At 41.0% G+C, this 26,252-nt stretch overlaps 1 protein-coding gene across 9 annotated transcripts in view; it reads left to right on the top strand.

The window, feature by feature from the left end:
* Positions 1–1,900: 1,900 nt before the first annotated feature.
* The window catches only part of SLC10A7 (solute carrier family 10 member 7), a 121,742-nt gene continuing 97,390 nt past the window's right edge, over positions 1,901–26,252 (top strand). For 5 of the 9 annotated variants that reach the window (XM_083520119.1, XM_083520118.1, XM_083520125.1 and 2 more), the window contains exons 1-4: positions 2,098–2,536; positions 8,048–8,130; positions 9,734–9,870; positions 14,098–14,173. In XM_083520119.1, coding sequence (XP_083376245.1) covers positions 2,437–2,536; positions 8,048–8,130; positions 9,734–9,870; positions 14,098–14,173 — 396 coding nt within the window. In that variant the 5' untranslated portion in view covers positions 2,098–2,436. The other 4 variants (XM_083520121.1, XM_083520123.1, XM_083520122.1 and 1 more) reach the window with 4 other exon arrangements.

The following is a 26,252-nucleotide window of genomic DNA, read 5'->3' as shown; positions in this document are numbered from 1 at the left end:
CTCTTTCGGGGGTTGTGGGGGCTCCCAGCAGCAGCAGCTCCCCCCGGCCCCGCTGGCTGGGACTGGTGGGGAGCGGGGTCCCCCTTCACGCGGCACCCGGGTCTGCGTTTTCGCGGGGAAGCACCTTCCTCGTGACCTACTACTGCTGCGGACCTTGCACCGCGCGCCGTTTGTGTTCGCGGCTGATAAGGAAGCCGGCCGGCTCCCAAGTTTTGGCTCGCTTCGGCTTTCCCCCCACTGCTCAAAATGGCTCCTGCCCGCACAGGCAATCGGACAAGCGACGTTTGAAGTCAATTATTGCTGCTGTAATAACCATTAATGGTGACATCATTAAGAGGGTAAGGGCATGTTAATACCCTGTGACGTCAGGCAGAGGGCTTCCGGGATTCAAGAGGACTTTGCTCTTAGCGTTCTTCGACACATTCAGTCACACTTGGTGGCTCCCCCCCCCCCCCAGCTCCTGATACGCCAACACCTTTTCCACCTTTGTGGCCTGAAAGGTGGGGGGAATCAGTTTAAATAGTTTATATCTGTGACAGGATGATTGCTTGAGACAGAAATGCTTTTAGGAAGATTGAAATGGGAAAACAACGGGGCAGAGACCTATGTTTGGAGAAGCTAGATTGGTAAAGAAATACAAGCCATCTTAGAGTTTACCTTCTTCAAAAGATGGGGGTATAGGTCTTTAAAATAAATTTTAAAATACCTGCTCCACAGAATACCCTGGAAGCAAGAAATACAACTTTTAATTTTCTACTTTGTAATCTCAATTATTTAATTTTAAAATTATGTATCAGGGCACCAAGCATTCAAACCATAACAAATGTGACTGTTGTAGGCACATGATATTTTATGCTACTTTTTGTGTTTTTTTGTTTTTGTTTTGCTCTCTCTATGTAAACACATATGTTTATGAATGGTTGTGGATCTTATTAGTTTTTGTACCTTGTTTACAGCATATATAGCATGTCTTTGTTGCTGGCTGATTTGCTGCTATTGCTTTGCAATTTGCAGCTACTGTTTTGAAGGGGAGTGAAGAACACACACTCAAAAAAAGGTAACTTGTTAATATAACGTTTATTTCTATGAGGAGGAGTAATTCTGAGGGGTCAAACAAAAAATAATTAAAAAGTGTCAAAAAAGTTATTTTTATAATGACGAGGATGACATTGGGCTAAGAAACAATGTATGCAGTGTTATATTTGTTTTAAATGTCGCAATGGTTTTGCGGCTCCCAGTTGTTGTTTTTTCTTCGGAAACGGGTCCAAGTGGCTCTTTTTGTCTTAAAGGTTGCAGACCCCTGACCTAGCCCAACCCCTTGCAGTGCAGGAATCTCAACACACACGTCCCGCACCCCCATTTGAGGGGGCCGCATTGCTTGCTGTTTAACAGCAATGTGTTATTTTGCAACGTTTATCTGCAACCATTTCAAGACCGTTCCTCTGTAAAGCTTCCAAATGCATTCTTGTGGTGGGGAGCAGACGCGCTTCTACTCCGCAAGGGGTCCAGACCGGGGATTCCGTTTGCACCAACGCTAGCAGCCCGTCCAGATCAGCCATCACTTCCCCACGTCCTTAGAACTTTCATAGCCGAAGCGGCGGCCACCTGGCTTTAAAATATGGAAACCCTCAATAGCGGCGCGCTTTGCACCTTCAGGTGCCCGAGAAGCAGGCCCCGCCCCGCACAACCCGGCCAGCCAATCCTGCCTCTCTCTTCGCCACGAGCCCAACTCCCGGGAAACGCGTCCCACTCCAGGAAACTGAAAGCTCCGCCCCGCCCTCTCCACGTCAAGCGCGTCGCGTCGGCGAACGGGCGTAAAGTCTCGAAGAAGCGCGCAGCCCCGCACCAACCGCCGCTCGCGAGGTTACCGTTGCCTTTCCCCCTCCCCCACGAGTAGACGCGGGGCCTCGCTGTCCCGCGTGCCGCTGGCGGGCGAAGGGGCTGCCGGGAGTTTCTCTCGCGCGCGCCTTCCCCGCTGTGAAGGAAAGAGGACGCGGGCTTTTTTCTCCCGTGTGACTGACGGGCTCTTTCGCGCAATATGCCGGCGACGCGGTGGCGGCGGCTGCTACTACTGCTGAAGAGCTTCGCGTTTCTCGGGAGCCGGCCTCTCTCTGCCTTCGTCCAGCCTCAGCCGCCGCCGCACCTCGTCGCTTGCCGGCTTCCAGACATGGCGTGCGAGTCTATTAGTAGGCGCGTGGTAGTGATGGCGGCTTTCAGGGAGACTTTTCCTGTCACTGGATACTGTTCCTACTACCGGCGGCGGCGGCGGCGGCGGGAGCAGCTTCTAAGTAGCCCCGCTGCTGCTGCTTCCACGCTGCACAGCCCTTCTGCAGGAGGGGCCAAAGGGAAGTCTTGACCAACTCCCCGCCTTCCTCCTCCCCTCCCTTTCCTAGCTGCCTGCAGCCGCGGGAGTATCGCGGCCACGCCGCCGCCACCATGGGCTTTTTGGACAGGCTGAGGAAAGACTGGTTCATTCTCGGAATAGTCCTGGTCATCACGGTGGCCAAGCTGGAGCCGGCCTTTGGGGTGAAAGGGGGTAAGTCTGGCCGTGGGCATACCGTTGCCTCATGAAATGCGTGTCAGCCCTGCCTGGATTCCGCCCCCCCCCCCACACATGCCCAACTCGTTTGTTTGCAAACACAGAGGAAATTGGGATTTTTAAATATATATTAAAAAGTCGGGTGTTGTGGGTATATGGAGTCCATTGCAAAATGTTGCGCTCTCCACACCGTAGCAGAACTGGAGGAAGCCCACGGCCCGAATATCTGCACGCTGCTTGGGGTTTGCTATCCGATCCCTTCTTTCTTTTGGCCGCTGCAGCCATTCTGAGGTTCAGTATAGCTTCCCTAGCGCTCCAAAACTCTTCGGCAGAGGAGCTGCTTTGACACGTTGCACACTCGGAGCGAGCGAGACGACCCAACTTCCGCGTGGTGACACCCAGCAAGCAGGAGGGGCTGAGCTCTGGGGCGAGTTGAGCAAACTTAAGTCCCAGCAACAAGATAACATTGACTCCTTTAAAAAAATGATAATAAATTTGATAACTGCAAACACCAAGCAGTTGCAAAAAAAGGCGGACAGATATTTAACTCCCTCACTCCCCAAATCGCCTTTATTGTTTCCCAGCCAGTGTAGAAACTTAAAAGTACATTGACTAGCTGGAAACTCTTGTTCTGCTATTAGGCTATGTAAATGAACATGGAGAGGGGGAAGTCATTCCCAGATTAGGAAATGATTGGGTTTGATGTAATCCTTGTATGCTCCCACCTTCAGAAATGTGTGTGTGCGTCAATAATTTTCACAGTAATAGTTGGTAAAACATAATCCGGAGGAGGTAGTTTTTCACATCCGTGAGGACTGAGTTAACAATGAACTTAAACAAATACACTTGTTAACAGGGAGCATCTTCCTTACTTCCACGTACTATATCCATTTCACCTGGGAAAATTACTTCTGTTGAATCTGGGATAATTACTCCTCCTCTTCCGGAGAGAATTACTTGGAATGCATGAATTATGTATAGCCATTCCCCTAGTGCAAGAACGAGCTTATAAAGCAGTTGTGTTAGTTTTGTTTTCTTCAAATTATGGGAAAGAGCAAACTTCATTACCGTTGGGCCCTTTTAAAAGCAGATAAGTCCTGCACACACCACCAAAAACTGTTGTGAATAAAGCACATAGACTGCCTGTGACTCAGTAATACTGTCTGTGTCTGTTGCACAAAGAAAGAAGCTTGAATATTAAGACTCAGTTTGTGGATTTGCTAAATAGCCTTTGACATACCATAAATGTACAAGCTGTTCTTGTTCAAGTGTCAAAATGAAATATTGAGCACTGAGTCGAAAATATGAGTAGGAACATCTTCCTTTTTATTTTAAAATGTACTGGTGAGTACTTAATGCCATATCCTCTCAATTAGTGTGTGCCAGTGATGTGGGGTGGAAAATTTCCAAATGCTTAATTTTTATCAGCATAAAATGTTCTGTTTCAGGAGTTCATTAGAAAAAATGAAGGGGTGCCCAATTGCAAATACAGTTAAGGCAAACTAGGCAGTTTCAAAGTTTTCTTTACTAAATGCAAGTAAAATAAACTTGCTAAATTAGATCACCTCCCTCGGGATGCAAGCTGACATTTTTCTTATGCACATTAGCTTAATTTCCATAGAATTCCCCCTCCCTATTATCTTATGCATGTATATATGAAAGTAAGTCCTACTCATTTTGTCCCTAATGGAGTGGCAAGATGTAAGAAGTGGATGGAGCTCTGACAAAGCTACACTTGCTGAAATATCTTCACAGATTTTTGTTAAAATTGTAGGATACCTGTTTTATCTTTTTCATCTGGTCACCTATCCTGCTTCCAGGTAAGCATGCATAGGACATTGCTGTCATGTTTTGAAAATGGCAGGAAACAAAAAAGCTTTGAAATTGATGCAAGGCAAATGGCTCTTTTAGCTAAACTTATATAAAATTTATAACTTGCTTGGCCTGCAGATTCAACCACTTAGTTTAGCTTTTTTTGTTCTATTTATCTTCTAAATAAAAATAAAATTGTGGCCAGTGTTTAGATATCCCAGAAAATATTTATTGTCTCATAGCACATGGCTTGGTAGGAAGGGCTGCTAACTTTTGTGTTGAGCTTAACAAAAATATATTTTAAATAATGCTATGAGTTTAATTCTGCAGATTTTGCTGTGGGAGTGCTCCAGTGTTTACAGAGGATTATCTGTTAAAGTGGTAATTTTAAACTGGACAGTGGGGCATTTTGTCACATACCTTTTCCTCTTCAGTGCATCTGAGCACATTTACTGATGTAATTCCCACTCAGTTCAGTGACTTTTTATTTTATCTGTGGTGATCCAGACTTGGCTCTTGCAGTTGCATCGGTCATATATCACTGGTCTTCTGCCATCTGTAAGCTTGACAGCCTTTCAGTAGCCGGGCTAACTAGTCTTAGGCAGTTATTCTTTCGAGGTTTTTGGCCAGCAATTGTTTACAAATGTATTGAGTGTTGCATTTAATCACTCTTCATTTATCAAGGAACTTTTATGTCCAGGAGACCACTTCTTTCCCTATATCTGACTGCAGGTTAAGAGCACACTTTCCAATCTAGTTTTCTGCCAGGTTGGCTTATACTGCCCAGTGGAAAGCTGGAACCTGGACATGAAGTTCTTGGGTTCTTAATCTTCAGTTCCATGACTTCATATATTTTGCACCTGAATTTAGAAATGTTGTAATTAACCCTGGGTCAGAAATCTGGCTTAATAATGGCTAGTAATCTGTTCTGTGGTAGGTAGCATGTTGTGTTTCATTGTTTTGGTAATGAAGAATTGCTTTGCTCCATTGAGAAAACACTGGTTCCCAGGAGGTTCTGATGCATTTTATGGAAGACATAAAGTGTTGATACCTCCACATTTGCCTGTATGTCAGTTCAGTGAAATGTGAGGATCTTTTGCCTGGTGTTCAGGATAAATAACAGAATCACAGAACTGTAGAGTTGGATGGGATCCCCCAAGGGTTATCTAGCCCAGCCCCTTGCAAAGCAGGAATCTCAACATAGAATACAAACTTTACATTTTAAAAAAGTCTACAAAAATAGTGTCAACTAAGGATTCATTCTGTTGCCCAGTTAGAGAAATTGATTGTGTTGATTGTTTGATTAAATGTGAAACAATTGGCATATACATAAAAACAGTAGTTATAAACCAAGACACATATTTCTTTTCTCGAGTTGATGTGCATGTGTGATGTATCTGAGAAAGAAGAAAGCCTCTTCTAAGATAGCGTTTGCTACCTACAATTTGTATAATTGTATTAACGATAAGCTTTTTAAAAAAGTGCTAGCCAATTAATTGGGACTTTTAAATTTATTTCATTTAGCAAGATTTATATACCACTTCATAAATAGTCTCTAAGCAGCTTACATAAAAATAGTTCATGAAACAATTATGTAGTTGAAACACTTTTTAATTGGTTTTTACAACTGATTGTACCAGCATTACAGCCCTGCTAAGGATGCTTTGAGGCATAGCATTTTGAGTGTGATTAACACTGACTTAGAACAGTAGCCATTTACCAGTAAGTGCACCAGTCATTCCATAATGATCATCCCATGCCAGTTACTTCTAGTCCATACGAACCAGCAGGAACAGTACAGCTGGAGCAATTACCATGGTGTCAAAACAGTGATAGTACCTCTAAATTTTTACTTTCCCTGCAGTCCTTCCTTTTTCAGTTCTGCCAGTGCTGCTAGAAACAACAATGGAAAACTTCCTAAAGCTGACTAATGACACTCCTAAAGGAACACTATCCACATACCTTAAGGAGGTGTGGGGAGGGAACATTATTTGAATTTATTCAGTGTATCAGCCAGATGTGAACATCGATAGCTTTTCTGTTTTTCCTGCTAACAGTATAACAAATGCACAATATTTACTGTATTTTTGGTTGCCAAATATCTAAAGTTCTCTGGATGACATATAGCATATAATAAAAGGTAAAGGTACCCCTGCCCGTACGGGCCAGTCTTGACAGACTCTAGGGTTGTGCGCCCATCTCACTCAAGAGGCCGGGGGCCAGCGCTGTCCGGAGACACTTCCGGGTCACGTGGCCAGCGTGACATCGCTGCTCTGGCGAGCCAGAGCTGCACACGGAAACGCCGTTTACCTTCCCGCTAGTAAGCGGTCCCTATTTATCTACTTGCACCCGGAGGTGCTTTCGAACTGCTAGGTTGGCAGGCGCTGGGACCAAGCAACGGGAGTGCACCCCGCCGCGGGGATTCGAACCGCCGACCTTTCGATCGGCAAGCCCTAGGCACTGAGGCTTTTACCCACAGCACCACCCGCGTCCCATAGCATATAATAAAAACCATGAAATACAAAACACAATTCTAAAAAGTAGCATTAAAACAATTAATATAAAACTGAACTAAAATCAAAGCCACAACAAAAACATTCCAGGTGTGAAACAAGGGTAAAAGCATCAGATTTAAAAGACCTGTGAGAATAAAAAGGTCTTTGCCTGGCACTGAAACATGCTGCTTATTTATTATGTGAGCCAGACATCTCTCAAGGAACCACAAAGAGGTCTAGGTTATCTCATTTCTTCAAAACTAAAGAACAATTTTTTGTTGCTGAGAGAATGCAGTTCTTTCGCCAGTTAGCCAAACTGTGCAATTAAAAGTACTGCCCGTAATGCTGTTGCACATATAGTGTGAGGGCCTATTGGACAGTGCTTGTGACATCATTAATGGGCGATAATGGATAAGCCCACTGTTTGCAAGCTCTTGTGTGTTAAAACTGCTCTGAAATTAGTCAGTATGGAGAAGCCCCTTACTACTTTCTCGTCCCACCCACTTTCTATTCCATGTTGTGTACATCTCTTGTAAACTATAGGGCACTATGTAGCTCAAGTATTCCACTACCATCATCTTTGTAGTGATTCCCATCCCCCATTCATTATGTGTGAATTTGATATTGAATTGTTGACTTTGGATTTGGACTTGCTGGATTACTCTGCAAAGATTAAAATCAATAGGAGCTGGATTTCAACTGCTTGTCCAGATATGAACCCCTATTTTCCCCTATTGAAAATACACATTAGGACAGCACAGAATCTAACTTACAGTAATTTACAAGAAGTAATTATAAAAGCTAGGCCTTTCTTCATAGCTGGTTTTACGGGGGGGGGTTAATGTTAAAGAAGGCCTTTGCTTTTATTCTTTAGATCACAAGTCTGTTAGATTTTTGTTTCTGCAATATCCAAATCTTATTACTTCCTTGTCTCTGTCACTCCTTTGTATATGAATCATAACCCTTCATATTGATCTTGAATGCATTGACTGCATACTGGTAGAGCTGGGCTGCTTCTGCACTTCTGCTCTTAGCTATGGGAAGAGAAGAAGCCAGTAAGCTTGGTTTTAACCTCATATAGTCTTCAGTGGGAACCACATAATCATGTGTGTGTGTGTGGAGGGGCCTGTAAGTCTTATGTGGAAATCAATCTTGGCTGTCTTGGTTTATTTTTGTTTATTTTTTGTATTTGTATTTTCAGGACCACTGAAACCAGAAATCACCATCACATACATAGCTGTTTCAGCTATATTCTTTAACAGTGGGCTCTCGTTGAAAACTGAGGTACTGCAAATGAATGTTAATCTTTCTCACTTTTTTTGTTGATGGGGGAGCATCAGGCTGCTAATGGCATAGTACCAACAGCAGTCAATATGTGCTTGTAGTTTTAGGAGACTATATGCATCAAGAGTGGGAGAAAAAGATGTAATGGATCACATCCGTACAGTGGTGCCTCGCAAGACGAAATTAATCCGTTCCGCGAGTCTTTTCGTCTTGCGAAGCACGGCTATTAGCGGCTTAGCGGATATTAATGGCTTAGCGGCTATTAACGGCTTAGCGGCTTTAAGAAAAAGGAAACAAACTCACAAGACGTTTCGTCTTGCGAAGCAAGCCCATAGGGAAATTCGTCTAGCGAGTTTTTCGTCTTGCGAGGCATTCGTCTTGCGGGGCACCACTGTACCCATAAATGACTGTCACAAGGTCCCTTATTGCTTCTGTATTAAACTTGATATTTTGCTATTAGTTTAACATGGAAATTATCTGTGTGGATTGTGTTGAGTCTATATCTGCAGTCCTACAGTGGGTCATTTGCAAAGTATTTACTTGGAGTCATTTTATTGATTCAAATGGAACTTGGGTCCCAGAAAATTGTGATCAGGTGACTCTAATTTTGGTAACACAGGTTTTTCAGAGCTGATTCTGCTAGTATGGGCATGTGGCTAATAAATTGGCATTGAACCAGCATCAGCTGAACAGCCCATGTGATCTATTGAAGTTAGGTATATTTCAGAGCAGTGACATCCTGTTTTTCCCACGCTCCTAATTATGCATTGTGGCATGACCTTGGTGTGTGGGCAGCTTTTGTAAACATGTGTTTAATATCACCACTTATCTCCAGCTGTTGTAAATTTGTTCCCAATTTATTATTTCTCCATGTGTAATCTGAGGCTCAGAATTCAAGGCCTGCAGTATTTATGTGGTAAAGTAGGCTTGGAGCCACCTTACATAACACTGGATGGCTTTTTGATAAGTCATTTTTTGGGGGGGAAATTAGAATAGCTTTAGATAACAGGATTGTTTATTTAGGGTCATAGCTTGACAAATATTGAAAATATTGTTGCACTAGGACTAGCCATTTATATACACGCACATATATGCTAGCTAGTCTTTTTCTGGGTAGAGGCAGGGCTAACCTTTGGTGAAGTCTTGCTGCTATGTAAAGCTCTAAAGCAGCCTTCCCCAACCCTGGGTCACCAGATGTTGTACTGTAATTCTCATCATACCTGACTGTTGGCCATACTGGCTAGGGATAATGGGAGTTGGACTCAAAACACCTGGGGACCCAAAGTTTTAGAAGACTGCTCTAAAGTCTATTATTTTTTAACATTGTAGGTACAGGTGTCACCTGTCCAGTTGTTATAATTTTTAATTTGGATGTGTATTTTACTATTAATCTAGCTTCTGCTTAGTTTTGAAAGTGGGTGATTTAAAATTTGCATGCATCAGGACAGTGAAGCAAAGACCCTTTTTTACGGAATTGGAGAATAGGCTTTTTGAAGCAATATGTATCTGACATATATAATAATGATACCAACTTAAGCAATACAAAATAGAACTGACTTCAGCTGTTAAAACTGCAACCTCTTCTTCTCTTGTTGCTTTGTAGGAGCTGACAAGTGCTTTGATGCATGTGAAATTGCATCTTTTTGTCCAGATCTTCACACTTGTATTCTTCCCAACAGCAATATGGCTATTTCTTCAGCTGTTATCTATCACACCTATAAATGAATGGCTTTTAAAAGGGTATGTTTTAACATCTAAAGGGTGAAATATTTATGGCTGCTTTTCCAGAAATGTGCTATCGGTATCATTAGGGCTGATTTTTCCCTCCTGTGTACGTGATTTTTCTGCGTACGTTCATGCTTTGACACTTGCTGTTGGAAAAAAAATATGTATGCAAAACATTACTCTTTCAAAATCTTGGTCTCATGTATCCAAAGACTTGGCAGCTAATTTTATATGTAGGGACTTACTCAGCAGATCATGCCTCTTCTTGACAAGCCTTCTGTATTGAATTTGCTAGTTTAGGTTTCAAGGACTAGGAGTAAAAATGGGGGGAAATTGGTGGTAGAATAGAAGCTTAACTGTTTGAGTATGTATGAAACAGAATATGCAGCTTCACTCTCCACAGCAGGGGTGAGGAACCTTTTTTCTATGATGGTCTGTTGACCCGTGGGAAAAGTCAATCAGGGGTCACAGTTGATGGCAGGCACTGCCAGGGCTAAAAGCGAGTGGAGCCGGCAAGATTACATGGTGATCTCTCTCTTTAGCTATTAGCTTCCCAGCATCTTGAATTATTTTTTCACTCTCTCAAATTCTGACTAAGAAAAGTCCTTTGCCATGTTGGTAATTGTTTTTCAATGCAGTATGCCCCTCCCCCATTTTATCTGTAAATGCTTTCAGAGATCAAGAGCTATAGAAAATTGCAGTGTATGAATATGGCTGTCAATGTGCAGAAAAAAATACCAAGCACCATATTGCAGCATATTCAGCTAAATTCTGTAATGAAAGCAGTTCAAGTTGTATCCTTTTCTAGAAGTACTCTTTTTTGCCTCTGAGGAATATAGCCGCTTTATTTATTTATTTATTTATTTATTTATTTAATGTGCCAGTATGCTACCGTTCCATCTGCGTATTGCTCATGGTAGATAATAAAAGGAAAATCAGAATACAAACTGAAAGATACTCAAAATCCACCATAAAAACCACACACCAGTGACTGCACCAGTCATGCGTACAAGCAGTGGAAATGGAAAATGATTAAAAATCGGTTTGATCCCAAAGAGGACTTCATTGAGGGCGGAGGAAGCCCCAAAGAGACCGGAGGCGCAGCAGGGCTTTGTTAAGGCTCCTCAGGCTCCCTGCCTAGTAGCTGACATGTGCAGCCCCACAACCCCAGCTGCTTTTCTGCATAGCCTTCAGCTGGCTCCAGAGCTTCAACTCTAGTTGAAGAGAGAGTTGTGTGGAGAGAGAACCTGAAAAGAGGGAGCTGGAGAGCAGGAAAAAAATGGGTGTTTAGAGACTTTTTAGAGGGTGTTCCCACTTAGGCGATTTTAGCTTATGCCTGCAGGGGCTTGGAACATAATTCCCGCACAAGTGGGGAGACACCTGTACAAATGTAAACGCTGGTGTGTAACTATTCACAAAGATAAGACCCAAATATTTAGGAACAGGACAATTTTTATTTTACTCTCCGTGAGTGAAGTGTTGAATTGCAGGTAAGCTGTTAGAAATTCAAGGCAAAACAGTTGCAAAACAAATGTAATGCTATTTAGAAGGTTTTTTAAAGTGCAAAACTGTGTGCCACTCCCTCAACTTTAACTCCAGTATGTAGAAAATATTACAGCAAATATCTCTCTTTAGGGCAATTACTTACATGTCACTCACAGGCTGTCAGTCTACATTGTATATTATTGGGCTGCTAAATACTGTATAAGAACATTTTATTGTTTACTTCTGGTATAATATCGCTGCCTCCTTTTTATTTCTTGGTCTCATCTTTGCCGCATAGGATATGTTTTGTTAACTCATACAATATATTGTCATGGTCGTCTTTGAGACTCTTGTCCTAACTAGGGTTCATTAATACCAAGATTGTGATCATAATGAACAGCGCTTCTCCATAAGGGAAGATCTTGTGATGCAATTCCTCTGTCCTTTCACTGTGTTCTGGTTATTATTTCTCTTCTGGCAATGTTATAGTGAGAGCAATTGTACTTGAGATTTACATGGGGTCATCAGCAGGGAGCTGGACCAGATAGCTTTTGAGATTCCTTTCAACTTTATGATTCTTTAGCACTTTCTGACTTTGAGGTAGATCATGTTTCTGTCTCCTTTTTTGTGGGTAGAGGGCAAAGAGAGGATAGAACACATGAAACTGCCTTATACTAGGTCAGTCTAATGTCAATTTCATCCAGTATTGTCTACTCTTAACTTGGTGGCCTGTTGCTTGTTCCAGGATTGAACCTGGCACCTGGAGGCAAAACATATGTTCGTCCACCGAACCAGGGGTCCTCCCCTAAGACCACTTCAGATTTCTCTCACCACTGTTGCTAAGCCTGCTTGCAAACCACATCCTCTGAAGCAGAGAATACTTTCTCCAATTCCAGATATATGATGGATGGGGGTGGGGTATGTAATAATGAAAATTGTACTCCGCATGTGTTCCGGGGTCCTCTTGTTTCTGGAGCTGAATCTTGATATTGAAAGCAGATTCTGGGAGTGAACCTTAGTAGGTTCAAAGTAAGCTTTATATGCACATCCTCTCAGGAAGCTTCTCAAATTAATGCATGTATTACCATATCCCCAGCAGAAACAACCACTTATAATGTAAAGGCAGAAGTTCCTGAAAGCTACTCAGCTCTTTCATTCTCAGGGCTTGCAACCTTCCTAGGTTACTCCTATCTGTACAAATTTACCAAACATTATTCACATTAAGACAGTATTCTTCAATCTTGGTTCCCCAGAAGTCATTGGACTACAATTCCCATCATCCATCAGCTGGCCTGGAAAGATGGGAGTTGTAGTCCTACAGCATCTAAGGGCCCAAGTTGAAGGACATTGCACTAAGATTTCTCTCTATAATCTGGAAGGGGTAGAAAAATGCTTTTTAAAAGAACAAACATAAATGCTTGGAAATTAAATGTATTGACTACACCTGGAAGCTAGAATTTCACCATGCATGGCACAATCACAGCGTGCAGTGAGCACCTCCTTGTTTTCCTGTGAATGGTGGGGCTGGTACTTCTGCCACAGGATGTAAGAGTACATCCTGTGGTAGAAGTTATCTTAGACTTTGAGTTCAGGAGCGGAAGAGATTTTAGCATGTTAGTGTAGTTCAAAGCATCTGGGAAGTTGGATTTCAATTTTCAGTGTACAGTATATTCCTTGGCTTCAGTTTTTAATAACAGTTTTCTATCTCCTTTCCTGTCGTGTCTAATAGATTGCAAGCAGGGATTTTTATTTTTATTTTGTATTAAAAAAATTATTGCCAAGTGCCCAGATATTTTAGACTCTGAATAAATAAAAGCAACAAAACAAAGCAGAGACAGTATGTTTACCTAGGAATGAACTGAGGCCTGACCCAGCCAAAATTTACAAGGACAAGCATCCTACAGCCGCCACTCCATGGATTATTTTCCATAACTGATGAGGGATCTTGGAACATTTTTTGAATTTAATAGATTGGTAGGTCATGCCTCAGAGCAATCTACTGCCACACACTCCATTAACATGAATAAAGTTTGAACAGTTAAAGTGTTTAGGGAATTGTAGCTTATGCCTCAAGAGCCCTGCACTGAATATCATAACACTCCGATTTACAGAGGAAAAACAAAGCTTTATAACAAAGCTTCTTATCCCGTTTTGTGTAGAATGACTTCTGCAAGCTGCTCATGTATCTGTATACATCTGAAAAGGAATGAGCAGTAGACTGCAAATGGATTTATCAGAAGACCATGTTGTCTTCCTTAAAGGGAATATTTAGCTTCTTGGGCAGATACAGAAACAGCTTGTATGAGTTGCCCATTATCCCAGTCCAGATCTACTTGTGCATTACAGTTTGAGCTACTCCATTTATTTTCATGGGGCATGTAGCATACAGATACTTGCACGCTTGTGAATGGGGTAGCCTTTGTGGATTCAACTATTTTATCACAGAATTGTGAAGTTGGACAGGACCATGGCGGTCATCTCGTCCAACCCCCTGCAGTGCAGGAATCTTTTGTCCAATGTGGGGCTTAAAACTACAACCCTGAAATCAAGAGTCTCATGCTCTACCAGCTGAGCTATCATACTATCTCAGTTAAGAAAGCTATCCTGTTTTTGTATTCTAGTCACAAAACAAAGAATATTGGTATTCGTGGCTTCTGAATGTAGTGTGTAATTTTGCCCATTCTCCTTTATGGGTTGTTTTGTGATTGATCTCAATGAATATTACATTTGTATCTGTGTATGTTTTCTGCCCCTTAGTTTGCAGACAGTAGGCTGCATGCCACCTCCTGTGTCTTCAGCAGTGATTTTAACCAAAGCTGTTGGTGGAAATGAGGTGAGTTGATTACAGTTTTGTTTTATTAATTGCTTTTTTAAAAAAATGCTTTTGTGCAAAAGTTTTCTTTCCTTAAGGTTGACTGACAGATCATGAAAATACCACTTGAGATCCCATCAAATAACAATACCTTCAAATGCAGAGGTGTAACTTTTGGTGAATATTTTGAAACCTTGGGGATACATGCCCTTTAAACTTTCAAAATGCCTATCTCTTTGTGACCGTAGCTCTTTTGCAGTTGCATCAGAGCCAGGATGGTTAGGCCTATTCTGACCAAATCAAGTGTCATTATAGAGTGATTATTCCCTGCAGTACAAGGCTGAAGGGAGAGGAGGAGAGAAGCCCCTCTGTCCTTAAAGGAATATCCTACTTACCTTCCCCTCCTCAAGTCGGGTAGGGAGCCTGGCAGCAGAGACCACCGGACAGGCATGGGCACACAGCCTTTTGGATCTAAAGGGAATCTGTAGGTTTGAAGTGGTGGTAGGGGAAGGGGATTGGACTGTGCCACATGTCCTTAAAACTCCTTTCCTCACTGAATAGATCCCAGGTGAGGGATTGGCTTCCTCCATGTCTAGTTTTCACCCCTCATCATCTTTGGTGAGGGGATTACTTTCCAATCATTTCTGGGTGGTTCTATGCTAAAGGTATGTTCTGTCTTTACTAAAAATCTTTAAAGGACTCCTATTTATGGCTCTCATGATTTGGTGTTACGCATTTAAATCTGTACTAAATTCCTTCATTTTAATTTGTATTCAACGCACAAAAGGTGTTACTTAGTGTAAAGAATATTATATTTTTAGATCTAGTGATGCCTCCAAATCTAAAGCCTTTTCAGAAACGAAATCTTGGAGAGTCCCATGGGGCAAGGTAAATTATTGCATGTGGTGAACTCTTTAAGTCATAGACCAAGGTCAAGGCAGTAGGAGTCTTATTTGAAAAAGCTTTTCTCTCTGCTTGGAAAGCAAATGAAACCTCTCATCATTTAACTTTAAAATTATAGCTTTAAGAAAATTTTCACTGCAGCTGAAAGATCAAGTTCATGGCAGACATAAAGGACTCGGAAGTCCTTTCTCAGATGTAACCGTGGAACAAGAGACGTTCTGATTCCCCCACCCCTCGTGCATTCTTGATGGAAAATAAAGAGTTCACAAAGATCAGAATCTTTGTAATCTACTGAATAAAATCAAAGGCTTCACAAGGCAGAAAGGAATACATTAAGTCTTAGACTGCTTTATTTTATTTAAGACAATACTTTTAAGGTAACTTTATTTCAATTAAGATTATTTGCTTAAAATGTAATGAAATAAAAGGTTTTGAACATTTTATCTGTTGAACATACCTCAGTGATCTGATTTGCATGCAGAAGGTTCCAGGTTCAATCCTCTGCATCTCCAGGTAGGGCTGAGAAAGGCTCCCTGCCTGAAACCCCCAGAGAGCCACTGCCAGTCAGTGTAGGCAATACTGATGTAGATGGATCAGTGATCTGACTCCATATAACATTTCTTCCAAGGAACTCAAGGAAGTATACAGTTCTCTCCCTTTCCACCTTATCCTTAAATGAACCTGTGAGGTAGAATAGGGTGAGGGAGTGGACCAAGGTCATCCTGTCATCATGAAGCTGAATGGGAATTTGATAAAGTAAACACTATACCACGCCATTCTGGATTCCATCTGGCAAATGCTCCTACATTAGCATCATAAGGTAATGCACTTGGGAGTCCTGCATTTGCATTAGGCCCTCACATGTTACCCAAGTTTGCCATCATGTGTAATACCCATTTAGAGGAAATAGCCAGTTCCAGCTCTCTTACGTGAATGTATGGCATTCACATTTTATATATTTATCAATGAATATAACTATATTACATGTACATCTAAAAAAACATCCCACGACACTATATGTGACGGTCAAGTATTTTTTAAAACCACTGTCAATTTTGCAGATAACTCTAGATACTGTATCATACTGGTTTTTGATATCTGCGATGGTGTGAGTCAGAACCAGAAAAAAACAAGCAAGCCATTTCTGTGGTAGTGCCACTGAAGCTTGATACTGCAGCAGATCCACTGATTTTTTGACTTTAGCCAGAGTGGTACAATTTGTCTAGTCGGGAATGGGCACAAAGCTCATTGATGGCAACTCAGTTGCTTGATCTGTATGAATTATATAATAATAATAATTTATTATTTGTACCCCGCCCATCTGGCTGGGTTTCCCCAGCCACTCTGGGCGGCTTCCAAAAATACAGTAAAATATCACAGATTAAAAACTTCCCTGAATTGCCTTAAGTATCTATGACATACCAATTAGAGTGATGTCACATGCAAGTTATTACGGTTTCCATCTTCTTTTAAAGAAAGTGAAGAATTTTACTAATACTATGGAAGGCACTCACAGTGCTGTTTCATTCTGTTCTGTTCTATTCTGTTGGATAAAATTGGAAGGGCTGTATAGAAATGGGAAGACAGGCGGACTGTAAAATGCAGCCAGACCATCCACTGGACAGATAAAATGTTTATTGTGCCGATGATGAAGGTGAGGTAACTATTGGGTGTATTGGGCATTGTTGCATAAAGGAAAACTCAAAAGGAAAAAAAAAGAAATGAAATAAATGCATGAATGCTCCTTGTGCTGATCTTATCAGTGGAGAAAGCAGATGCCCATCAAATGTTTTCCAAATTCAAGCCCGGTTTTTAGTGCATTGTTGCTTTCGTTATTTAAAAAAATTCTCAATGTTCTAATCACCCCACTATCTTCAAACTGTTTATAGTTGGGAAAGGGGAGAAAAAGAATCTTCCATACTGAATTAACAATAGTTGTGGCCTTGCAAAAGATGTTATTTAAATTTGTTCAAAAATAAGGCAAAACTGGTGTATTGAGTTTTTCTTTTAATTAGCAGGTGCCAGCTGTTCTAAGCAGAGAACACCTGTGCTACTTGAGGTATTAGGGAGTTCAGGTCCCAGTCTCTTTGCACACCAGTCAAAATTAGAAGTAACGGATTCCTGTGGAGATGTGGGTTGTTAATGGCCTTAGCAGCTACTGTTCTCTTGACACATTCTCAGTCTTGAGATCTGAGGAAGTTAACTTGAGCACTTTGAAAGTGTTGGAAAACCATTGGCAAGACCAGGGGTCAGCAAACTTTTTCAGCAGGGGACCGGTCCACTGTCCCTCAGACCTTGTGGGGGGCCAGACTATATTTTGGAAAAGAAAAGAAAAAAGCACGAATTCCTATGCCCTACAAATAACCCAGAGATGCATTTTAAATAAAAGGACACATTCTACTCATGTAAAAACATGCTGATTCCCAGACCGTCCACAGGCCAGATTTAGACGGCGTTTGGGCCGGATCCAGCCCCCAGGCCTTAGTTTGCCTACCCACGGGCAAGGCGTTTGGACCACAGGTGCTTTTAGCAAAAAATTGCCCCTGCTCAAAGTGTACTGAACTCATCTTCATAGCTTCTCTTTACTGGTTGATAAAATCCATTGCCCATATCTACCAATAACTTGTAGAAGAGTTTTGAATGTAATTTAAAAAATATATAAATTAGCATTGTTGAGTGAGTGAGTAGACTCTAATGTTTTACAAAACATCCCTTTTAACACGAATATATGAGCATATGCGAATCTTAAGCTTTACTTTTGGGTCACTCAATAAGTTTTAATCAAAATATAGAGGTACTGGGGTGCCAATACAATGCCATATCTAATATTATTGTGGTGGGAACCCCCACCCCACCACTAAGAAACATTTCACAATTTTGGAGCTTGGGCTTGATCTCCCCCTTTTAAATGACCATCATTTTTTAAAAAACAACAACCCTGGTCTGTTTTTGTTTGTTATTTAAAAGTTCCAATTTGACACCTCCATGGATTTTTTCACCCATCTCCTCTTTATATAGCTGGAGTCTTGACAACCTGGTTGGAAGTGATTAGCTGGACATGAGGGAAACCTCTGCTGTGTTTTAAGAATACTGTAACAGTGGTGCAGTTAGTGGGCTTGAAGAGGTTATTAAGATACTGCTTGTTGCCTGACCCATATCGATTTCTGGCTAGTAAGCATATGGAGTACTGTGTGGCAGTTTAGATGACAGTGCCGTTTTAGCTTATTATTGATGGGGCTGCTGGCTTGCCACAATTTGGGAGCAAGGATGCTATGCTTAAACAGGTGGGACAAGAATTGATGAGGGAGCCCTGCACCTGACTGGCTGTTTTGGGACCTGTTTGTGTTGTGGGGGGGGGGGGGAGAGAAGTTGTAGCTCGCTGACAGAAGTTGTACAGTATCTGTCTTTGTACCTTGTGAGGCAAGAAAGCTCTTGTATTCATGGATGGAGAGAGAGGAGGGAGGGAAAATTGCTTCTGGCTGCCACTGCCGGGAACCCACTTCAATATTTTTGAGTCTTTGGAGCTTACAAGGCTGCTATTATCTTATTTATCATAATGCTATAGAAAAAATAGTCTCACTAGTGAAGTGGAGGTTTGAAATCCTGGCTGCAGAACAAAGGCTAAATGCTTAATCAGGTGTTCTCTCAATGTTGGGTGTTTTGTTTTTTAAAAAGTATGTTGCTTTTACAGCAAAATACTTTATTTTATCCTTTACTGGAAAATGTATACCCAATATGCACAAAAATATTAATGCAATTATTCCTATTCTTGTCTTTATTTTCTTCCTATGTAAATGTGTGCAAATTTGCTGGATTTTTTAAAATTAATTACCAATTAATCTGCCTGCAACCCTAACTGGATCCCATGTTAAAACAGCTACACATTTTTGTTAATGTGATCTTTTCTTTCCTGTACATGATTGAATGGTGTGAACAAAGCTGTACAGGGAAGAAGGCCTGCAGTTCATACAGTTGGTACTGCAGGAATGTTTGGTGAGAGAGTTTAAAATGTGGCCCCAAGCACCATCCTGCAGAGATCTTTGAGTCCATAGGACTTTTCCCAACATCTGAACCATGAAGTGACAGATCAGGCAGGTTCAAATGATTTTAAAGTTTTTATGTAGGTACAACATACGAAAGAGCAACACACACAAAAGAATAAACAGTAAAGTGAAGGATATTGGTTCGCATCCAGTGCAGGTCAAATTCCTTCTTTCTTCCTGACACTTCTCTTGCTACTCTCGAAGTTACTATTCATTCAAGCCATAATCTTTGACTATCACCATTCAAATAGTGTCCATGTGTCTCATTCTGATTGGCTCTCTCTCCTCAGTAATATCTCGCTTTCTACTGTTCCTACTAAAACCCTGATTTAAGATGAAATGCTGAAAATGTTAAGCATATTTGCTGCTGAAAATCTCTGTTCACCACCTATTTAGATAGAACTACTAACATATTCTCTCTGAGGAGATGAATAAGGGTAATGTGGGTCTACAGCGTTTTATTTATTCATTAAAAATATTTGTATCCCATCTCTTAATTGCAAAGATAGCCAGCAACACATAAATATAAAATTCCTATAAAACCACAAAAAGCATCCACAAGTAAAGCAAAAATCAACAACTGCAGTTCAGAGGAGATACTAGTATCAAACCACATTAAAAACTTAGGAGAAAAAGCCACAATTTCAGTTGCTTTCCAAAGGCCAACACGTTATTTATTTTCACATTAAGCTTGTTTGAAGAGGACACCCTTGGGAAACCAAATGGAGCTCAGAAGAAGGGTGTGGTGTTACAAGAACTGTACAAACGGCTTTTGCTGGGGCACTTCCAGTGACAAGAAGGAGCAAAGGAATGTAACTTCTTTACTTTTAAGACATCAGAAGCCTCCTTTGCCTTCAGAGCTGGGAATTGTCACAAGTGGACTGTTCCTTAAAAGGTAAAGGTCATCTTGACCAGTCGCGGATGACTCTGGGGTTGCAGCACTCATCTCGCTTTACAGGCTGCAGGAGCCGGCGTACAGCTTCCGGGTCATGTGGCCAGCATTACTAAGCCGCTTATGGCGAACCAGAGCAGTGCTCGGAAACGCCGTTTACCTTCCCGCCAGAGCAGTACCTATTTATCTACTTGCACTTTGACGTGCTTTTGAACTGCTAGGTTGGCAGGGACCGAGCAACGGGAACTCACCCTGTCATGGGGATTCAAACCGCCGACCTTCTGATCGGCAAGCCCTAGGCTCTGTGGTTTAGACCACAGCGCCATCCACGTCCCAAGGACTGTTCCTTAGCTTCTGACTTTTGGCAGTGATTTATGGGTTGCTTTGAATTACTTGTGATATAGACTACAAGGACTTAAAGTGGGACTTAAGTCTAAGTGACCCACCTCCGCAGTATAGCATCTTTTAATCCAGGCCCATTTCTCATTTCATATTTGCACTTGAGTGCAGATACCAAAGTACAGAATGCATTCACCTTATGGCAATAGATAATTGCATACACAGGTTTTAGATAACCAGAAAAAGATCAGTCCTATATTTTGTTATCACATATTTAATGTTTTAATGTTTTAATGTTGTATTTTAATCTTGTTTTTAAGTTGTATTCATTCAACTTGTTTTTATTATTGTTTGTTAGCTGCCTTGAGCCCGGCTTTGGCTGGGGAGGGCGGGGTATAAATAAAAATTATTATTATTATTATTATTAAATGACTTTTGATGGGGATAATTGTTACTTGAATGGGTGAGCAGCATTCACAAATTATTTTACAGGTGTATTCATACTTGGGTAGTTGTATCCAATGGCTAAAAGTCTTGGCAGAAGGAATCATAGTTCTTAGACCATGTTAATCAGTTTTATGCTAGGTTTACAGGGATACTTTTATGGCTGTGAGTTGACCAGTAACAGTAACACTTGGAAGCTTAAACTTTAGAGAGGCAACCCAAAGAAGAAAAAGGCAGCAATCTTAGTTTCCAGGGGCAGGAATAATTTTTAAATAATATTTTACACCTTTTTGTCATTTTAAAGAAAAATATTTAGTTTCCCCCTTTCCTCTTGTGCCTTTTTTCTGCTAGTTGACAGGGCACACTTTATTTACATTTTGATTGATAGCCCTCAAAGATGTGCTGAACTATTTCTCCCCTTTGCTGTGCTAAAGCAAAACCCCCTATAAAGCGCCAGCAGACCATATGACCCCAGCCCATAAGAAATGTGAAAACAATGGTGATATGCCAATTCACTTTCAGGATCTGCTAATACTGTAATGTTTTTTCCCTTGCCAGGAGCCTCCTTGCCTGGTGTCATTTCTTGAGCTCTTTTGGGATGAGATTAGTCTACAAGAACAAAGTAGCCAGATGTCTGGTTCTGAGAGAGTCCCAGGGGTCAGGGTATGGTAGGCAACTGTAATCATTTGGGGCTAAGATCAAAGGTACCTGAGAATTACTTATGGGCACATAGTGTGTGTCATGCCCGTTATTAACAGTCTGTGAAAATTTGTATCCCTAATTAACCCTTTTGTTGGTTAAGCTTTAGAGAATGAATGCAGTCCTGAATGAGAGAATAATTTGTTCTTTTTAGTAGCCGATACAGACACCTTTTTTAATCTTCAACTGTGCATAATCTCATTATAGCCAAAATGCAGTATTTTGGCTGGAATACTTGATGTGAGTTGTAAGAATTTGTGTCTTATCCAAAAATGAAATTGGCAGAGAAAAATTCTGAATCCTTTCCTCACCTTTCCCCAAATACTGAAAATGTTAAAAATATATAGTTAGGCTCCACTTAATGTAGCTAGCTTAGTTTTGTTCTAGCACTGGATGCTAATGTCAAAGTGTGGGCTATATCAGTTGGTTGATTGTATTTAAGTGAACAAATGCAGTGCACCAGTCTGAAACATGCTCTTCCTGGCTCTAGTATACTCAGCCTTTGTTATCAAGGGCCTCATTAGTGGGCCAGTTGTCTGTTTTCAGTGCTGCGACTTCCCTTTCTTTTATACAAAGTAATGTTAATGTGCTGATATGTATGTAAGCGTGTGGAGGGGGAGGGGGGGAAGAGTGGTTGTGTTCATGATAAAATTGCATTTGCAATTTATTGCCTATGATGCATGTTGAGCAATTTTAAGGGACAAATTTGAGTGAGCAGACATTTTTAAACCCTGGTAGGAAAGCCCTCTGGAGTAATTTAAAGGACATAATTGATTTATCTGTTTCAAACTTGACAGCCTCACCATTTTCTTTCTTGCTCTCTCACTCTTACTTAAGAGCACTAAAGGAAAACAGAATAAGCTGATCATTACTGAAAGAGTGGCTTAGGTTAAACTTCCTTTCTTACTGGTGATGCCTGAGGTCTGCATGTGTAAATTGAGAGTGCTTATAATGGCGAGATTTTATTATTGCTTGCAGCAGGCTTAATAATAACAAAAGCAATGAAGGAGGTCAAAACAGTGGTTGCAGAGGGAGGTTCGCGGTGGTCTTTGGCCAATGCCATATTCTTGCACTACACTTTCCAATGCAGGCACCCACCCACCCCACTTATGTGCAGATTATGTTCTGGACCCCCATGTGCATAAGTGGAAAAGGTCAAGTGGGGAGCACTCTCTAAAAAACCTCTAAATGCTGGTTTCGCCCCTGCTCTCCAACTCCCCCCCTTTCTTTCCACACAACTCTCTCTTCAACTAGAGTTGAAGCCCTGGGGCCGGCTGGAGGCATGCGGAAAAGCGGCTTCTTATCCCCCCCAAGTAAGTGTGTTTAGGATTGCAGCCTAAATTTCCTTGTGTCCTGAAAAAGCTTATTTAGGGATCCAATGTGCCTTTTCCAAGTGACTTGGCCCCCATTTCCTAACATTATGTAACGTCTGATTATTTGTGGACTGTAGAGACCCAAGAAGGATGAGTTATTATTCTCAGTAAGCAAAAAAATAGAAGAAAGTTCCCTTAGATGACTGAAAGTTGAGAGTGACTCAAGTAGAGGCTTTTTATTGAAACGTTTTAGCCTTTCTTCTGATCTCTATAACAAGATCAAAAAGCTGCTGTTCTTCCTCCCTATTTTGTATGAGTTAAAACAAGGCTGTGCAGGGATCCCATGTGGATAGAGAGGCCTCTGTAGAGCATGTGTATAGCCTGGAGGGATTCTTCAGATGCCCATTGCCACCCATTTTTCTTGCAAGTGGGGGAGTGACTACACGGGTCTGGTTTCTGAATTTGTTCTTTTTGTTCTGAGAATAATTGATTTAAGTATTTCTGCCCCCCTCCGCAGTTTGGAATATAATCTCACTGCAAACGTAACATTTACGTTTTGACTATGCATTTATTGAGAAGATGAAACTTAAAGCACTCTTTAATTCTCTGTGGTGGTGGTGTGGAAGGCTTTTGGAGATATTTTATTAATGAAGGCCAAATAACAAACGTGTATGGTTATTTGCATGGTTTTTGACAGGATAAACGATGTAGTATTAGGCATTATTAGTGTAATCATCTTTAAAAGTATAAACAGATGGTATGTCTTACCTGAATGGATTGAACCAAAATGCAAATTGCTTAAAAAATGCCTTGTAATGTTGTATTATGAAATGGGGGCTGGGGGGAACTCCTGAAATTTCTTCTAGATAAAGTGGGAGTTTTACCATTCATTAGTTCTGATAATCTGATTGAGGATAGCCAACATTTTTTACTTTCCTGAAGCAGCTAGGGTACTTGGATGCTCAAGTGCTGGCAGTTGCCTTGTAAAGGCTTAATCTGGTTCACATCTGCAGTCTTTCCTGAATAACCTGGTGTGGTCTCTCTGTGGGGCTCCCCTTGGAGACAGTGCAGAAGCACCAGTTGATGCAAAATACAGTCACAAATTTGTTTCCTGGAGCTCAAAATACATAATTTCAGGTTGGACATAGTTGGTTGTATCAAAGAAGTTGTCCTATTTGCACAAAGGCTTCTACCTGCACAACAGGACTTTCTCTCCCCCATTAGCTTTGGGGTATCAGAGGAATCACAGAACACATTTAGGGTATGTGCAGGTAGAAGAGAGGGAGAAGTCCTGTTGCAAAGTCCTTGTGCTAATGAGATAACTTCATTAGACAAAACCCAGTGTGACTGAACACGTTTGGGATAATGCTGTTGTTGTTTTCATTCTCAGTGCCTCTTCTGACACTGAATTTTCATCTTTCATTGTCATTGGATACCAAGTTGATATTCTCTTGAATTATTGTTTACAACCCTAAAATCTATTTACTTGGTGGCCACCACCAGTTGATAGTTCATCAGCTTATATATTAATGTAATTTAATACATAAAGTGATGGGTTTTTATATTGCCGTTAAAAAAAAACCTTCCCCTGGGCAGCTTTACAAATGCATATTCACACATATCAGTACATATCAGTACAAAGAGATCAGCAGCAAATGAAAGCAGCATAAAACTGATACCATCAAGGCTTAATAGTTAAGTAAAAGTCATTGGAGAATTCCAGCCTTTGACTGGTCTCAGAAAGATAAAGTACATACTGTACCAGGTGAAACTTCATTGGGAGAGCATTCCACAACCTGGTTGCTACTGCTGCCACCACTGAGAAGGCCCCCCGAACTTGTTGTGGGGGCAGGGTGCTGTGAAGTTAGCATTTTGTTATGTTAGTATGTACTTCTTTGTTCATACTTATACATTATGCCTAATTTCCCCCTTTTTTTGCACTTTAGCCCATTTTTGTTACCACATTTGATATATTATGTTACTTGTAAAGCATGTTTAAAAGTAAATCCAAGGCAAACAAAAGCATAATATAGTTCAATATTGGCTTGATTTAAGCATGGTAGAAAAATGGAAATCTGTTTTTCATTTAAAAAAATCTCATCTTAAAACAAGGAAAACCCAAAATAATGTAATGGGTTAATGCAATGTCTTCATGTTGTAACTTAATATCACTTAAAACTGTAGTATGCTTTATTTATTTAAACGTGTATTTATTTGTACTCTTTGAAGCATAGCAAGGGACATAGTCAACTCAAGATTTCCTGTGTTTCATCAGAAATTTGACTGCAAACATGATCAAGTTGATAGCAGTCAAAGGTTTTTGGGGGCTGGCTGGGGGACACTGCTGATTGCCTTTTCTCTATTGGAACAGGATTGTGAAGCTTAGGGTAACACATATTTTGATTCATTCTTTACCTTGCTCTTTTTATATTCTTCTGCTCTTCCCAAATTAATCAAGAAGTGAGCAACTGAAAGATGTGTTTTGCATTTTGCAAAGCTGTGCTTGTGGTGGAAATTTGATTTGAAGGGCTCATTTCTGCTAGATGCAGCAATATGTCCTCTAGACTTTCAAAAGTTAAAAGGCAATAAGTCAATCCCTCTGGAAACTATGCAGAAATTCAAATCATAAATAAGGAAATGCGTCAGGTACATTAAACAGACACAGAAAAATGGCTTTCTGTCCTTTGTAGCAAGGTAATTGGGCACCACAGCTTGGCAGGAGCTGGTGCTATTGAGTTGGCTGTAACTGCCACAGGTTGATAGGCAGGTGATAAGGCAGCTTCCACTTGGGTCTGCACAGGAGGCCTACCTAATATGCTGTCTGCCCTAAGGGCCTATGGGAACACAGTTGGATTATTATGTTAATGCATGAGCCTGCTGCCCTCTTCCTATCCCAGCTGGGTTCCCTGTTGTTAGGAACTGCTTTGCACTGACAGTGGAGTAATATGCTTCATGATTGAAAGGGCAAAGGGGCTTCGAAGAAAAAAGAATAGGCCTGCACAGATATGTAAATGAGGAAAGGAAGTCAGTAGGAGGGTTTCCATATAGGTATAGATAGAGAATTTATTAGAAAATGAGTAATACAGGGCTGCTAATTGCACTGTTGTTTAAAAACCCCATTAAAAATAATTTCCACGTGCATTTTTACTTGTAATGTTAGCGGATGCCAGGCTGGTAAATATTTCTGAAGGAGTTGTAGGAATTCTGTTTGGTTTTTTAAATTGAATTATATTGTACAGGTCACCAGTATGCAAACCGATAGCAGTTTAGTTGTTTCAGGCTTTGATCCCAGTTTATTCCCCATTGCTAATTTTCTTTAAAAAATATGTAATTGCCAGTGGAGGTGTACAGTTCCTGCATTGTCTTTTAAAAACCACTTTTTGATCTTTGATGGATTATGTGGCCATGGGTATAGCAGTTTTATTTTGTTTTGTTGAATGTTAAATCTTTAAATATACTGTGTGTGT

Source organism: Podarcis liolepis (assembly GCF_965112155.1).
Source record: "Podarcis liolepis genome assembly, chromosome: 9".
Classification (NCBI taxonomy): domain Eukaryota; kingdom Metazoa; phylum Chordata; class Lepidosauria; order Squamata; family Lacertidae; genus Podarcis; species Podarcis liolepis.
Note: the sequence above shows the minus strand (reverse complement) of the source record. Positions and strands in the feature narration are given on the sequence as shown.